At 41.0% G+C, this 17,016-nt stretch overlaps 1 protein-coding gene across 3 annotated transcripts; it reads left to right on the top strand.

Moving 5' to 3' along the window:
* Positions 1-2,892: 2,892 nt before the first annotated feature.
* GSTO1 (glutathione S-transferase omega 1) lies at positions 2,893-12,499 on the top strand. 3 transcript variants are annotated; one of them, XM_081073724.1, is made up of 6 exons: positions 2,893-3,605; positions 3,834-3,942; positions 6,650-6,872; positions 8,718-8,816; positions 10,457-10,563; positions 12,269-12,499. In XM_081073724.1, the coding sequence occupies exons 1-6, from the start codon at positions 3,572-3,574 to the stop codon at positions 12,420-12,422; spliced, it is 726 nt and encodes a 241-aa protein (XP_080929850.1). In that variant the 5' UTR covers positions 2,893-3,571; the 3' UTR covers positions 12,423-12,499. The 3 variants fall into 3 exon arrangements, with proteins under 3 accessions (XP_080929850.1, XP_080929851.1, XP_080929852.1); XM_081073725.1 differs by having other exon boundaries at positions 3,581-3,605; positions 3,834-5,067; XM_081073726.1 differs by lacking the exon at positions 2,893-3,605 and adding an exon at positions 4,273-5,067 and having other exon boundaries at positions 3,834-4,233.
* Positions 12,500-17,016: the final 4,517 nt, after the last annotated feature.

Raw genomic sequence — 17,016 nt, 5'->3', positions numbered from 1 at the left:
GTGTGTGTGTGTGTGTGTGTGTGTGTGTATATATATATGTATATATATATATATATATATATATATATATATATATATATATATATATATATATATATATATATATATACATATATATCATTCAAGCTCCTTTCTTTATAGACCATTTATTCCTGTATGGCTTCTTATTGCGAGGATTATAATTTTTTATTTCATTTGACCTTACTCTGGGCCCTACAAATTCTTTCACTCAATCATTCAGCCAGAATCTTTCACTGGAATCTCTTTGATAAAGGCTATTTCTCCCTGCTATGGACTGTCACAGAATGTTAATTTTTAAAGAAACATTCTTATTCATGAGTTCACATTAAGGGATCTTAATTTTTTAAAAGAGATTTTAAATATAATTAATTAAAATAATAACAGTGAAACACTTCATGTGACTTTCAATATTCCTAACTTTGTAAAAAACACCTTATCGATATCAATTTATTATATATTAATAAGTATAAAATTATTTAAGTTGCATTCCTGAAAAGTCACAGAAGAATGTTGTGTCAAGTGTGTGTATATGGTCACTAAAGACAAATGATATTTAGAAGGTATTTCTTATCACTACGACCTCTAACTCTTGATCTCTACCTAGCAGAATTAGTTGAGGTGAGCCCACTCAGGTTAATTATTGATAATTACAGCTGCAAAAAGGTGAGATACTATTTTTCCTTGTGACTAACAGCAGTGTGTTCCCAGATGTTTACATATTATGCGCATAACCACAAAGGGCTTGGAGATAAGCCACTATCATGCAGAGCAGTGCTACAGTACAGTAGTTTCCTGGGACATATATTTTCTTTTCAATTTTCTCCTTTGAGGAATTAACTTTTACTTTATTGATGAATTGGATCTTTCAAATCCTTATGACAAAATTTTACACTGTTCATACTAATTAGGGGACAGGCCATTCTAAGTAAAAATTCTCAAATAAGACCTTGATGTGAAATTTTTAGTTTGGCCAATCAGAGGTTTTGCCAGGCCAAATTTAAATTTGCATAATATTAATGTGCTAAAAGACCTCCTAAAATGTTAATTTTCTAAAAGAGTTAAGCAAGACCCATGTTTTAGCAAAAATATGGTCTGCTTTTTTTTCACTTAGTGATATAGGACCCTGGTGTCCGGTGGCGGAGATCGTGGTCTCATGTACCAGAAGAACGAGAATGCAGACTCAAAAGGAGAAGTAGAGGAGCAAAGATTTTTATCAAAGCGAAAGTGCAGCTCTCTTGCAAGAGGGAGTACCTGAAACTGGGATGTCCACTGGCTAAGGCAAAAGGCTCTCATTTTATATTTTTTCTTGCATGCTGGGGAAGGGGGTTGGTGCCTTCTAAATGAATTCTGTCTATCAGATTTGCTCTATTTGTCCAGTCTGAAAGGATTTATGAAATAACAGATTTCTGTCTATCAGATTTGTTCTGTTTGTCTGGTCTAAAGGGATTTATGACATAACGTATTAACCTCAGAGCTCAATTACATTTTTGTCGTGGAGTGAATGAGTATTTCAGAACCTGGAGTTTCAGGATATGGCTGCCTTTGTTTATTCTACCGGGGACTTCCCTATTTACCTGACAAAATGCTAATTAACCTGTCTCAATAGTATTTGCTATAGTAACAAACATATAAAATTTATTCTGTGCCAAGAACTGTTCTAAGTGCTTTCTACATATTTACTAAGTTAATTCTTCTTTAAACTCTATAAGAGAGGCATTAGCTTTTTCCACCCCATTTTACAGATGAAGGAACTGAAACAAAGAGAGAACTTTCCCACATTCACATGTTTAATAAAGGGTTATTATAATTCATATGGTTTCATAATAAATTCACGTCAAATTACTAATTCATAAACTAATATGTTGAAGCTGTAATCCCCAATACTTCAGAATGTGACCTTATTTGGAAATAGGTTCATTGCAGTTGTAATTAATTCAACTGAAATGAGGTCGCACTTGATTACAGTTGACCACCCCCCCAATCCAATATGACTGGTGTCCTTATAAAGAGGGTAAATTTGGACACAAATACGCCCACAAGGAGGATGCCACGGGAAGATGAAGGCAGAGATGGGGTAATGCTTCTATAGGTACACCAACAATTACCAGCAAACCACCAGAAGCTAGGGGAGGGGCATGGAACAGATTATCACAGGCTTCGGAAGGAAAAACTGCGCTGATAACTTGATCTCATACTTCTAGCCTCCAGAACTTGTGAGAATAGATTTCCGTTGTTTAAGCCACTCAGTTTGCGGTACTTTGTTACCCTAGCCCTAGCAAACTAACATGGGCTGGAGTCAGGATCAAATCCAGGCAGGAAGGCTCTGAAATCCGCGTACTTATCACCTTACTCCATGCCTCTCCCATAATAGAGCTAATCAAAAACAGACCACCACCACCCCCTTTCCCCACAAATAAATGGCACAGGAGTTACCAGCTTTCAAATCTATGCAGACAAGCAAAACTTTGACAACGCTTTCCCGGTATCTGTACCAAGTGCCCTGGAACCCTCTTTCCTAACCCCTAAGTTAAGAGGAGCTGTTTGAGCAGATGCTCTGGCCAGGTATTTTTCATAGACCTATGGGACTAAATTTATTCAGTCCACCTGACTGACTCTGAGACTATGCCCCTACTAGAGATTCCAAATAGAAATTGATAGATTTTTGAAAGCAGCACCATCTGAGGTTAGTACATCCAGACTTGTGCTGTTTCCTTTGGGTTAAAACTAAGAGGATGTGTCCTGTGGGTGACAGTAGGGACAGCAGCCCTCCCAGTAGTCATATTAAGCTAGTACTGACAGAGAAAGGAAAAGGCTGTCCAGGTGGCTGGCTGGGCGACCTCTCACTGTGCCTCTAACAGTAACTTTTCTGTTACTGTTCCAGAGCACGTTCTGTGCTTCTGTTCCAGAGCACGTTCTGGAAAGGAGAGCGAGTGCTGGGTCCAGGCCACAGGCCCTGAAGTTGGGGTAGCTTTGCAGCTGATGGTAGCTTGGGACCAGATCTGCGAGCCACCTGGGGGCTGCTGGAGCTCGCTTCCCAGAGGGGGCGTGGAATCCGGGAGGTCAGGGTCAGGCGTGGACTCGTGTGGAGGGCGGACATCATCGTACCGGGTTGGGAATGGCTCTGAGCGTTTCTTTTGTGCATCTCGACGTGGGCATCTCTTGGCCAGCACGATACACTTTGGCACAACTGCCAGCTGCAGAGTTTTAAACGCGACCCCCACCAAACCGGGAAGGCTGGCCCTGGATTCGGGCGCAACGGGTGGGCGTCTGGGCGGCGATTTCCCTCGAGGCACTGGAACCCCGGCGGCGGGGCGTTGCTTTTTGCAGAGGGTGGGAAATAGATCCTGGTGCCGGCGGTCTGGGTCGCCCACAGGGCTCGCTGCGCGTGGGTTCGCTCCACGCACCCCGGCAGTGCTGGGTCCTGGGAACACAGCCCACGCGGAGCTGTCGACCCACCCAGGTCCGCACTTCTGAGAGAGGAAGGGAGGGGCCGCTACTTCCTGAATAGCCTGGAAACCCGTGCGCCAAGGTCAGTCTGCACTGCGCCACGATGTCTGGAGGATCAGCCAGGAGCCTAGAGAAGGGTGAGGCTCAGCGGACCGCCGCGGGAGGCAGGGGAGATCTCGGCGACCCCCGGCCGCGGGTCCTAGTTCGGCCGCTCTGGAGTCCAGCCTCCCGGAAGCGCCTTCTCCTTCCAGGGAACCGGCAAGGGCTGCAGCGCAGGGGACCTCTGCGCGGCGGAGACCGGTAGCGGGAGGCGGGGGATCCCCGCCGCTCTCGGGGCCGTAACCGCCTTTGTTTCTCCCCTGCAGGGAGCGCGCCCCCAGGGCCTGTCCCGGATGGCGTCATCCGCGTCTACAGCATGAGGTTCTGCCCGTTCGCCGAGAGGACGCGCCTCGTCCTGAAGGCCAAGGGCATCCCGTGAGGACCACGGCGGAGGCCGCTCCGCTAGCCGGCCGGGAATCAGCTGCTGCGGGCGGCTGGGGAGGGAATCTCTGATGGGGTCCCCAGAGCTTCCTTTACTGCAAAATAATTACTATTCTCAGCCTTTGGGAGGGACATAGCAAGTTATGGATCCTCTCCTCGAGGGGTGGGGTTGGGGAGGTGGTGGTGGTGAGGGGAATGCCACAGATTCCAGAAGTCTAGGACTCCCCATTTAGACTAACCTAACCATTTTATGGATTTAGAAAAACTGGGGTTCCAGTAAAGTTAGTGATAGGGATCTACCAGAGCTCTTTTAAGTTCTGGTAGATCCCTGATTCCTGGCTCACTGCCTTTCACTCTCACCCTACTTCTCCCTTCCTGACCGGTTTATGATACTATTTGCTGTTATTGTGAGCATGTTTCTATATCGAATTGTTGAAGTAGATAACCATTCCAGACCTTGACCCTCCTAGCAGTGTGCTGAGTTAACTGTACAGTACATAGTCCTACCGGGTTGGGTTGTGGGCCTGTGCCTAAAACTTTTCTTTTGCGAAGCCTCACTGAAACTAGCATGATTATTGACATATGAGTTAGCCACAAGAATTATGCAATAGTCGCTTTGCTTTTCTCTGGCTATGCCAAATATCCATTGGAACCGCCTCCCTTTGCAATCTATGGAACAGGTATCAGATATCTGTGGTGTATAAGTTTAAAACATAGCCCCCATTTTAAAGAAATTTTCCATCTATGTGCTTAGGGTTTACAAACAAATTTTAGACTTCTAGGGGGAGAGTTAGGGAGGCAATTCTTTTCCCTAAAAGAAATGTAAGATGCATTCTAAAGAAAAAATATTATTTTCAGGTCAGCCATCACTTCACTAAGATTGGCATCTTATTTGGATGAAATTAATTCTGAACACATAGCAAAATACTCAACATTTAGTAACATTTATCCCAAACACTGTATTTAATCCAATAGTGTAATGTCACTGTATTAGAATTCTTTTATTGCAAGTAAGAGAAATCTAATTCAAATTGGATTGAAAAAAAGACTACTTTGTGCTCATATAATTGAAAAGTCCAAGAGCAAGACACAGATGGATTTGGGGCACAAAGTCCTGAGGTAAGTGCCTCTCTGTAACTCTGGGTTGAAAACAACCCTACCTTACTTAGTGGGACAGTTTTCCAAAGGAAAACTGAAATGGCTTTACCATCATAGTATGTGTATGGCGGTGAAGAGTGATAACAGTTACTAGGTAGTGCAAACAGCAGAGGTCTACTACATTCATGGATCGCTTTTGAGTCCCAGAAGACTTTCGTCAGAGGTACTAGATTTTTACCACATGGTATAACCTAACAAAGTATGGTTTTCTCTAAAAGGTACGTTTTCCAACTTGTAGCAGATGTGTTGACTTGTTGGCTCACAATGCAAGGTTACCACCAAATACATGTGTGTTATGAGAACCTTTATCACAAAAGCCCAGAATCTACCTTTTGTTTTCACAGTATAAAATTTCAGAAATGTTGACAATTCCTTCCTTGGCAGGAGGCCTGGTTTTTCTTGCAGTGTCTTGTATTTGAGTGTCCACTGTCTCTCAGCACATGAACCTTTTAACACACACACGCACACACACATGCTTGCATTTAATCTGGTTATCCTTTGTTTCCATGGGGGAATTACATATTTAAACCCTCAAACTAAATGCTGTTCTAGCTACTGGGGTGGATGGGGAAATAGGAACCAATATGTGTTAGTGTATGTTATTTTTGAGTAATCTGTTCTATTGAACAGTTATCCAGCTTTGACAATTATATGGACCTGGCTTTAACGATTATGCGAAACTTTCCGTTTTCTTATTTCCCCTAAAATCTCTCAGGCAAGATACAAGATATAATTACAATCTGAATATAGCTCCAGAGTTCACCTGTTTTCTTTCTTTTGGGTTTACTTTGTATGATTTACCACGCAACATTTTAAAAAATGTATCAATGCATGGAGATTTAATCTGAAAGCTTATTTTGTGGGTGGATTTTTTTTAAATTCCTTAATATACTTGTAAAAAGCAAGGAACTGAGCATGTGGTGTTAGACCTGGGAAGACAGGCAGAGAGGGCAGAGAACCAGTAAGTGCAAATGCTCTAAGGTGAGAACTTGTTTGGCAAATTCAAGGAATAGAAAATGGCTAGGGTGGCCAGACCATGACTAGAGGCAAAGGTGTAGGAAACAGGTAAGCAGGGGCAAGATCAAACGTGCCTTGCATGTCATAGAAAGTGGTTTAGAGTTTATCCTCTTTGCAATGAGCAGCCATTGAAAGGTTGTAAGCAGGAGGACAGGCTGATGTGATTTCCGCTTGTCAAAGCTCCACCTGGCCGTGTGTGGAGAATGGACTGTAGACATGCCACAGTGGAAGCTGAGAGGCTGGTGGGGGGCTGTTGCGGAGGCCCAGGGAGCAGATGATGTTTTGGATGAGGTGGCAGTGGTAACGGTGAGAAGTGATTAAATCAGAGTATGACTTGGAGGTCTAGCTGACAGGTCTTGCTGGTCCATTTGACTTGAGGAAGAGGATGTGGGGGGAAGGAATCAAGGCTGAGCTGACTCCTAAATCTGGGGTCTGATCAGCTTAGTGGGTATTAGGACCAGTGAGGATTTATTCAGAAGTACAAAAAATGTTTTACTCTCTTTGTTGTCTTCTATGTGTCTTTTAGGCATGAAGTCATCAACATCAATCTGAAAAATAAGCCTGAGTGGTTCTTTAAGAAGAATCCCTTTGGTCTGGTGCCAGTTCTGGAAAATAGTCAGGGTCAACTGGTCTACGAATCTGCCATCACCTGTGAGTACCTGGATGAAGTATATCCAGGGAAGAAGCTGTTGCCGGAAGACCCCTATGAGAAAGCATGCCAGAAGATGACCTTTGAATTATTTTCTAAGGTGTGTGTATAAGAAATTTCAGTTCCTGTTTGAAAACAACCTTTGCTTTTTAAGCTACCTCGGTGCTGTCATTTATGGTTCAGTAATTTAGAAAGGATTATACTCTTTATCAGCTCTGACGTGTCCTGCAAGCCCTTTTTCGATTAGTTTTTTACCTTTCCAAAGTTACCCCTTTTCACCTTTCTCCTAACACTTTATATTCCAGCCATACTGAATGTTTTCAGTTTTCCCAAACTCGCCACCTTATCAGCTCTTGCTGAGAGACTCTTCTCACTTTGCCTGCTTATCTCCAAATCCTCTTTCATGTATCTGCTCAGATGCTGCTGCCTTCCAGAAGCTTGTCCAGACTGGGGGAATGCCCAGCTCTGTTTCCATATATACTAACATTTCTCTTTTGGTGACTGCCTGCCTTCTGGCCTGTGTGTTACACCAGAGCTATTAGCTCCTTGAGGGTGAGGGCAGTGTTTCGATCACTATTGGCTCACTGCCTACCTGGGTTTGTGACCAGCTCTGCCACTTCCATGTTCTGTGACTCTTAGCAAGTTGCTTTTTGCTTTACCTTTGTACCTCAGCTCATCATTTGTAAAATGAATATAGTTGCTCCCTCCTCATAGATAAGAAGCAGTTCATATAAAGCACTGAGAGCAGAGTCCGACACGTGGTAAATAGTGTTAGTTGTTCTAACCACAGTGTCTAGCAGTGAGCACCTATCTACTCAGTCTTGGAGACAGCTCTCAGCTGAGTCAATGGCATTCCTGTAGAAGAACTGTTTGTATCTTAGTTACTGTCAATGTTGTATATTAGTTCAAGCAATTAGTATTAACAAAGAAATGTGGACGAATGGCTGCCTGCAAATCTTCAATTCCAATGAGGGCAAGCTATACTGACATCAGTGGGATTTCAGGAGATTCGTATTTTTACGAGTATCCATATTTTTATGAGTGCCTGCTTACTTAAACTGGGATGAGTGGACTTCTCTTGCGGTTAGATGATATCAAGGACCGAAGTATTAAAACACGCACCCACCACTAGCATTAAAGCATGTGACACTACACCTGTCAGGTCTTCAGGTAGGCAGTCCCCTTTGAAGACTTTGCATGTCTTCCCCAAGGTAGAAATCAGAAAAATTCTCTTCCCTAGTTCTCTCTGCAGCTGGGGCCAAGGCTCGGGACCTAGGTTCTCCAGTCAGATAGACACATGGTAGACTTCAATTCAGAAACGAGCCATGTGAGGAAATAGGCTTGGTGGGGGGCACTGGTTCTGCTGGTGGCTGGTGGCAGAGCTTCTGGCTTTCAGGAACTGTGGTGGGTGGTTGCAAGATTAAATTCCGGGGTAGAAACAGTTTTGGTACTAGTGGCATTAGTTACTTGAGAGTCCAGGTTCTGGCAGTGACTCAAACTGTAACCTCTAGTTTCAGCTAACTGGCAGCCGCTCAAACTGTAACCTCTTGTTTCAGCTCACTGGCACTAGAAACTAGTTTCAGATTGCTTTCCATCAGGCCAGTCTGAGCATGATTTTGGAATGTTCCAGTTTAGTTCCAAGCCTATTTGTTCAGCCTCCCAACAATTCAGTGAGATAATTAGTGTCCTTTAAAGATATTTTTTGGCTCAAACTTGTCAAGGTGTGTTCTATGATTTGGAACTTATAAAATCCTGACCAACACAGTATCTTAGGCCACAAGACTGTTCCTAAGATCAGCATATAATCTCTGTGAACACAGGAATTAGTGCACCCTTGAAGTTTCTTGAACACTGATACTGGGACTATGAGGGTTCTATTGTGTTTTCATATGAGGCCGGTATAATTAGCCTCCCATGATAAACTAAGAAATTGTTCTCTGTCTAGATACCACCTTTGGTGGGAAGCTTTCTTAGAAGTAAAAATAAGGAAGACCGTTCTGGCCTAAAAGAAGAGTTTCGTAAAGAATTCAGCAAGCTTGAGGAGGTAATCAATCACTTCTCCTAGCTTTTATCAGCCTAAATGATACACTGTATCTACTCTCTTCTTCCTTCTAGTCTTTTCTTCATATTACCATTTCCCAAACACTGTATAGCAATTAGTAATAATAATACCAAGTAAAAAATTTTAGTTTACAACAGATTGCCATAAGCCACTGTGTTTAAGATGTAAACCAAAACACCTAAAAATATTGTATCATGAGCTCGCTTTTAAAACATTTTGTTGTAATGACATTAAAATAAGAAGGAAAAAGGGATATTCACCAACATTTCTACAATGTGTCACCTATTTTCTTTTTTCCGGTCTTTGTCCATATATTAAAAAAAAATGTACATAACTGTAATCAGAGCATAGATACCATTCTGTGTTCTTTTTCCACTTAGTATTATGTAATAAACATTTTCCACCACAAAGCATTTGCCATGAATCTTACAGACACTTGTGTTTCACCTCCTTTCAGGTAGAGCTGCCATTGGGGCCTTTAAATTGAGTCTTCCTCTTGGCCTTGAGACATTCCAAATACTCAAGTAGATCCAATCAGTCTACAACGCAGAATGTTATGTGGGCCCTGAGAAAAACTACAGTTTATAAAAGTTGGTTTGGTGTTAACCAGAAAATATTCTGTTCCCTGCTTTGACAAACTGTAATACCAATTCACCTTCTTAAATTTCAGAAACATACTGTTTGTGCTTCCACAGCCATGGAACCAGCACCCAAATCAAGAAACAGAATATTAATTTTGGCTATTTTTTGTGCCTTATACAAATGGAATCATATAATTGGGTCTGGTTTCTTTCATACAGTATTAGGTTCGTGAAGTTCACATACCGGTATGTTATACATAGTTCTTTCCTATTCTTTGTATAGTGTTCCTATTTATGACTGTACCATAATTTTTCTTTAATCCTTTTTACTCCTGATGGACAGTAAACAGTTCCACTTTGGGGCTATAACAAATTATATTACAAATAATGATGCAGTGAACATTCTTATCTTTGGGTGAATATATGTTCACATTTCCAAGTAGAATTACTGGGTTATAGAGAATATATGCACTCAGCTTTAGTAGAGTGCACAGAAATACTGTTAAAACATGGTTGTACCAATTTATATTCCTATCAGCTGTGGTTCCACACCTTTGCTAACTTTGTCTTGTTCATTTAGCCATTCTAATAGATGTATTAGAATGTGGTATTGCATTTGGTTCTAATTTGCATCCCTGATAACTAACAGTAGTTGGAGCACCTTTTCAAGTGGTCATTGGCCTCTGGGACATACTATTTTGTGAAGTACAAGACTTGCCCAATTTTCTCATGGGTGTTTGCCTTTTTTCTTTTGATTCCCAGGAGTTCTTTCTATATTCTGAATACCAGTCTTTTATTTATTACAAAAATTTTGTACTCTATCCCTTATTTTATTTTTCTCCATTTTCCAGTTTATTTTGTTGATTGTTGTTGCTTCATCTCAAACCAACAGATTCTAAAGTTTAAACTGATCAAAAAGCCAACTTGGATATGTCAGGGTAAATACTGCTGCTCTCACCACTCTACACAACTCACCTGTGTCATCTCTGATGATGTTTTACTAGATGCACAATAAGTACTCTTATGCTGTTTAATGTTCAGGTTCTGACCAATAAGAAGACAACCTTCTTTGGAGGCAATTCGCTTTCTATGATTGATTACCTCATCTGGCCCTGGTTTGAACGGCTGGAAGGACTGGAGTTAACTGAGTAAGACATTTGAATGTTTTGTGTATATTTTAGGATAATGATAATTGGAATAGTATATGTTGACCTTTTTTCTGCACAGAAATAAAAATATTTCATACAACTGGTATGAATGGGAACAAGCAGACAGGAGGAAAGACTTGGGCATATTACATACCTATACTCACCACACCTCCACATTTAGGAGGGGCAGGAATTCTGTAACATGTAGTAAAATGTTTTAAAAGTAATTTATTCCTTCCCTCCCGGTTAAAAATCCATAAGGATGTACATTTCTATAAGGCTGTCATGCAGGAGTGTATGATCAACGCTACCTCCCATTTACCAGTAAGATTCCCATACTGTTTTCCAAATTGCGTATTTTGAAGTTTGGCAGCCACTTTGGCTTACTCCCAACTCAGAGCTTAGAGCATTCAGGGTTACTTCTTTTTTCATTATTCTTTTAAAAAATTTGTATTTATTAAAAACGTTTTTTTAATTTAAGTATAGTTGGTATACAATATTATATTAGTTTCAGGTGTACAGTGTAATGATTCGACATTTATATACCTTACAATGTGATTACCTCAATAAGTCTAATAATCACCTGTCACCACGCAAACTTACCACAATATTATTGACTATATCCCCCTTCACCTTTATCACCACTTCCCCGCTGGCAAAAAAAGTTTGATCTCTCTCTCTTTTTTTAAGTTTTCATTACAATTGACATACAATATTATATTAGTTTCAGGTGTACAACATAGTGATTAGACATTTATACAACTTATAAGTAAGTTCACCCCAATAAGTTTAGTACCCATCTGACACCATATATATATAATATAGTATTACTGGCTATATTAACTATGCTGTACTTTATAGCCCTGTAACTCTTTTTGTAATAGGCAATTTGTACTTCTTAATCCCTTCCTTTTAGTTACAATCTGGCCATAGATGGGTTGTCTTTCATGTTAAAAAAGTTACCAGTTTCAGTTTGCAACAGTTCTTACATTAACTGAACAAGTCATTTCACTTTAAAATTACTGTTCCATAAAACAAAGACCTCTACAACATGTTCCAAATCTAATACAAGCATACCTTGGAGATATTGCAGGTTTGGTTCCAGACCACTGCAATGAAGCAAATATTGCAATAAAGTGAGTCACACAAATTTCCTGGTTTCTCAATGCATATAAAAGTTGTTTACACTATACTGTAGCCTGTTAAGTGTGCACTAGCTTTATATCTAAACAATGTACATAACCTTAATTAAAAAATACTTTATTGCTAAAAATGCTAACCATCATCTGAGCCTTCAGTGAGTCATAATCTTTTAGAGAGTCTTGCCCTAGTAACATTAAAGATCAGTGATCAAAGAGCACCATAACAAATATAAAAATGAACAAGTTTGAAATTCTCTGAGAATTACCAAAATGTGACACAGAGACACAAAATGAACAAATGCTCTTGGGAAAACGGCACCGATAGATTTGTTCAATGGGGGATTGCTCCATACCTTGTTTGTAAAAAACGCAGTATCTGAGAAGTGCAATAAAACAAGGCCTGCCTGTATTCTATGATTACATGAATTTTAAAGAAATATTTTTAAAGAACTACTTTAACAGGTTAGAGGAAAAAATGAAACTGCAGAGTGATGATATATAGGAGACTGCATTGCCTTCCTACTTAGTCTAGCTCATGCCTTCATTCTTTCCATCTCCCACAGGTGTGTAGACCACACTCCAAAACTTAAGCTCTGGATGGCAGCCATGAGGAAAGATCCCACAGTATCAGCGCTCCTCCTTGATGTGAAGACCTATCGAGGTTTCTTAGATCTCTACTTGCAGGACAGCCTCCAGGCCTGTGACTATGGGCTCTGATGGGGGCAAGAGTCAGCAATGAAGATATGTCTGATATTTTCCTTCACTAATAGGAATAACAACATGCTTTAATTTTACCGAGTGCTCTCACGTGTCATTGGATCACCTTCTCTGAGTTGACATCATGGCTTAACTGTGACGTTTCCTCAAGGCCCTCCTGCAGAATGTAAACACATTTCCTGCTCCGGATGCTCACATGACTCTAAGGGTTCTAACAGAGTCTATGCTGAAAATCTCTAAATCATTATCTCTAGTGAGATCTAGATTTCAATCTAGATTTCTAACTACCCTTAGGACATTTCCACTTGGATACCCTGTTGTCATTTCAAAGATGCCCTTTCAAGTTTGTCTTCAGAATTCTAAGTTGAGAAATTTTCAATTCCTCATTCTTTCCTTTCCATCATCAATGGCATTTCACTCCTTTATTCCTATTTTTACCACTGAAGACCAAACCCACATCACCTCAAAGCCAGGTGACTAGATGACCTATGTGGTCTCCCAATCTCCAATTTCTATCCCATTCAAATCCTTCTTACCAAATTCCATGCTGGGCACATAGCAGGTGTCCCATATATATAATTAAATACTGTGAGGACCACATCCCTCAATTCAGTATGGAAGGCTGGATGAGTAATAGGTAATATTCACATTCGGAAATATTAATGCCATCTTCCATACACTTCCATAGCCAATTGGGCTTCTATTTAATTTTTTGTCATCATCTCCATGAGAAGGTGGGTCGGAGTCTTTCATTCTACAGATGATTCAACTGAGCTCGGGAGGTTAAGTGAGGCCTTAAAACGCTGGCAGAAATATCTGGAAAACACACCCAGTATTCTGTTCATACTAACAGAATTAGAGGGCTATATAGACCAGCCTGTCCCAATAGAGCCTGGTTTCCTGTACTTAAACGTTAGAGCGCATAGCAATCACTTAAGGTCCACCGCTGGATTTCAGATTCGGTAGGTAAGGGATGGGCCGGGAAGTCCACATGTGAAATGAGCATCCCTCATCCCCCCACCCCCCACCCCCGCCCCCACCCCATGGTGATGCAGAAGATCCCGGGCCCGCACCGACTGGCGGCTGAGAACCGGCTGACTTCACAAACGGCCTCGGCCCGCCCACCCTCGACAGCCACCAACGCCCAAGCTCTGCCGGACCCGTATCAGACATCCGCGAGTCCCCACGACTCCGGTATCCAGGAGCTTGTAACGCGGCTGCCCATTGGCTCAGCTCGGCACTGATTGGCTGGAGCCCTTCCAAAGGCTTTGAGGGTTGGCTGAAGCTCCCAGTGCCGTGGCCAGTTGGCGGGTAGGATCTCGTTCTAGGGGGCGGGTTCTGCCGCCTGCAGCGGTCGCTCTACTTCCGGCTTCGTCTGCCTCGCGGGGGTAAAGCTTCGGGATGTCTCTCTTGTCAACTCCTCCGGGTGGGTTGGTCCGGCCAGTGTTGCATGTGAAGGCAAGAGGGGTTTAAGGTCAATTCTGAATTTTAGGATTTTTCACGATTTCGGGGCCCAGAGTAGGATTGCCAACTTTTAATATTGCCTAATATTTTTTTTTGAAAGAAAGCCGTACTATTTCATCAAAGAATTTAACATTTAAAAAAGTGCAAGGGCTATATAATCTAAAAATAAAGAACAGGTCTTTATTTTATTTTTTTTTTTTCATTAATTAATTTATTTATTAGTTTCAGGTGTACAAAACAAGGTAATACTTAGACGTTCATCATTTATATCCCTCATACTGTGAACCCCCCTCCCCCCATCCACTATCCCTCCGACCTCACACTGAACCATCACATTATATATATAAAATTATAGTTGGCATTCATTAATGTTTAGCTTCTGATGTACAATGCCATGATCAGGTATCCACAGTATCCCTGAGGTGGTCTCCCAAATAGGACGCATGTCCATCGGATACCCAACAAAATCTTTACAACATTATAGAATACCTTCCCCAAATTAATTTTCAAAAGAAAAACCCTGAGGCCATCTTGTGGTTACCAGCTGCTTCCAAATCCCTTCACCTTTCCCCTTATCCCCAACCCCCTCCCACACACCCATCTAACCACTCTCGGTTTTTTCTCTGCGTCCCCAAAACTGACTCTGATTAGTTCATTCACATAGTCTTTTCTTTAGATTCCATATATAAGTGAGATCATATGGTACTTGTCTTTCTCTTTCTGACTTATTTCACTTAACATAATGAAGAACAGGTCTTTAAAGCAATACCTTTAACTCAAAGGGAAAAAAAATGTTAATTTTTTATTTTTATTTTTCTGATTTGGCTGGAGACAGGTAAAGAGGACTGAAAATCCCTAATTCTCAGCCCTGCATTGGGCACCTCCGGTGTAGATGCTACGTTATAGGGCACCCGCAGGCAAGGGAATTTGGTCCCAGGGAATGGCCTGTCTTTGTGAGGACTATAGGTCTTACATGCTGCATTCTAATATTAAAAATAATAGCTAATGTTGAATGCTTACTAGGTAATAACTATCACGCAATTTTCATCCAGTATCTGAATTACCGGTAATCCTCCCCAAACCACCTGATATGTTAGTACCATCAACTCTGAATTACAAATGAGAACCTTAGGGCATAGAAAGTTGTGCTTTGCCCAAGGTCACACAGCTGGTATGTGCTGCAGGAGATTCAAATCAAGCCTGAATGCTTAGTCATTCAGGCCATTCGTGAGATAAGAGTTTACTTTTGCTCCCGCTCCAGTCTCATTACTCAATCACTTCTAGCATTTAGAGGTTGAGCCAGGTGTGGATAGTATCCACCTTTTTGACATACCACTACTGGTATTATGCTTGGGATTTAATCAAAAGTGTTGATGTACCGCGTTGTTTGATTTTACAAATGTTAGACTTTGGCTGATTACAGGATCTTGAAAATCTGCCTTAGTTCATTCAAATGTAACTACATCAAAATGTTTAAAAATCTTTTGTCTTTGTTCCCTCACCCTGTAAAATAGAAACAGGGATAGGAAAGCAGAATCAAGTACATATCTGAAAGTTGCTACGAGAGTATGTCGTGCGGGGGACCCTGCTCGCTGTGCCATTTGTCATGCGGGGTCTCCTGCAAGGTCTCTGCTCCCGTTCCCCACATGAGATTACACTGATGGCCAACCAGCCACAGCTGATGGCCACCCAATCACAGTTGATGGCCATTTACTACCCCGAGCCCAGCACCTTTCTATGTGAGGCCGAGAGCCTGGAAACTGCTTTCTGGGGCTCTGTCCCCACAGAGCATATCCTAAAAGTTCTCATCATGAGGAAAAAATATTCTTTGTAACTATATGAGTATAAGGAGATGGATGTTAACTAAACTTATTGTGGTATAGTTATTTCTCAACTATTTGACATCTGCATTCTTTATCTGAAGAATACTTTTGTCAGCCCGGGAGTCATCTCCTTGTCTATCAGAAGTTTTTCATATGACATGATTATTTTCATTGCTTCTGTTTTACCATTCAGTTTGTTCTTTTTGATCAAAATTAGCCCCATAATAGTAGTTGTCCTATTACTTTCTGCATCTTCCAAAATGCAAAATTGTTGGCATGGCAAGTCAAGAACCAATTTTTCTTTTCTAATACCAGATTTCTTGCTAATATATGCACTTTCTTTTCAGAGAACATTTATTAAAACATTTTGCTGTTCCCCAATTCTTATATAGCAAGAACAACTTGCCATATTTCACGTAAAATTACTCTGAATGACTTAGGAAAAAATATAGTTAACTATTCCAAGGATTTTCTAAGACTCTTATTCAGTAGAAAAAAATGTTAACACTGTTAACCAAGGGTTTCTGGATAGATTGGAATTCCAAAGGACAAAAGATGCCCATTCATAAGCTACATAATTAGGTTCTGACATTTTAACAAAATATATTTAGATTCAACTATTTGTTGAGCAGCTATTGTGTGCTGTATCTTTTCCAGGACTTACATCTTTCCTTTCCACACTGTTATTACCAGCTTTAGAGGCCAAGACAATAAGTCAGGCTCTGGACTTTTAAAGTTCTTCAACTCTACTAGCTGGTCACTTTGGGCCAATAATGCCATCTTTCTGAGGCTGATTTGTAAAATAGGAATAATAACAGCTGCCTAACTGAGTAGTTGTGGGAATCAAGGTAACCCATGGAAATCATTTAGTCAGTGTGAGCGAAGCATATACTTTTCTTTCCTTCTTTACCTCTCAAACCCCATAAAATACATTCCCAAACAATTCCCATTTCAGCTCAGTCCTGTAAAATGAAAGGAATTATCTTTCCATCTCATGTAGATGGAAGAACTAGCTGTCCAAGTGGCCCTTGTATTGCTGGGCTTTTGGCAACACATCCTTAGCAAATATAAAGGATCTTCTCTGAATTTTATGCTGAGGAATGGGGAGAGATCACAAAGTTTTCTTTGCCTCTAGGTATCTTGTTTCTAATTCATTACCTGTTTTTCATAGTTTGGGTAAAAATTTCATAAATAGGGCCAGAACTCGGGTGAGGCAAGTGAGATGGCTAGGGCGCAAAATTTAAAGAGACACTCTCAGGGTCGTGCAAGATCCCAGCACTAACAAGTTTTCTTCTTATCTGCTATGT

The sequence above is a fragment of the Rhinolophus hipposideros genome (assembly GCF_964194185.1).
Source record: "Rhinolophus hipposideros genome assembly, chromosome: 15".
Lineage (NCBI taxonomy): Eukaryota > Metazoa > Chordata > Mammalia > Chiroptera > Rhinolophidae > Rhinolophus > Rhinolophus hipposideros.
The sequence above is the reverse complement of the archived record's forward strand: the minus strand, read 5'-3'. Positions and strand labels throughout refer to the sequence as shown.

Bases quoted from the DNA above. Each gene is read 5' to 3' on its own strand.
- GSTO1 (XM_081073724.1), top strand. From the start codon at position 3,572: ATGTCTGGAGGATCAGCCAGGAGCCTAGAGAAGG. The intron at 3,606-3,833 runs GTGAGGCTCAGC...TCTCCCCTGCAG, and splicing joins AGCCAGGAGCCTAGAGAAGG to GGAGCGCGCCCCCAGGGCCT. The intron at 6,873-8,717 runs GTGTGTGTATAA...TTCTCTGTCTAG, and splicing joins CCTTTGAATTATTTTCTAAG to ATACCACCTTTGGTGGGAAG.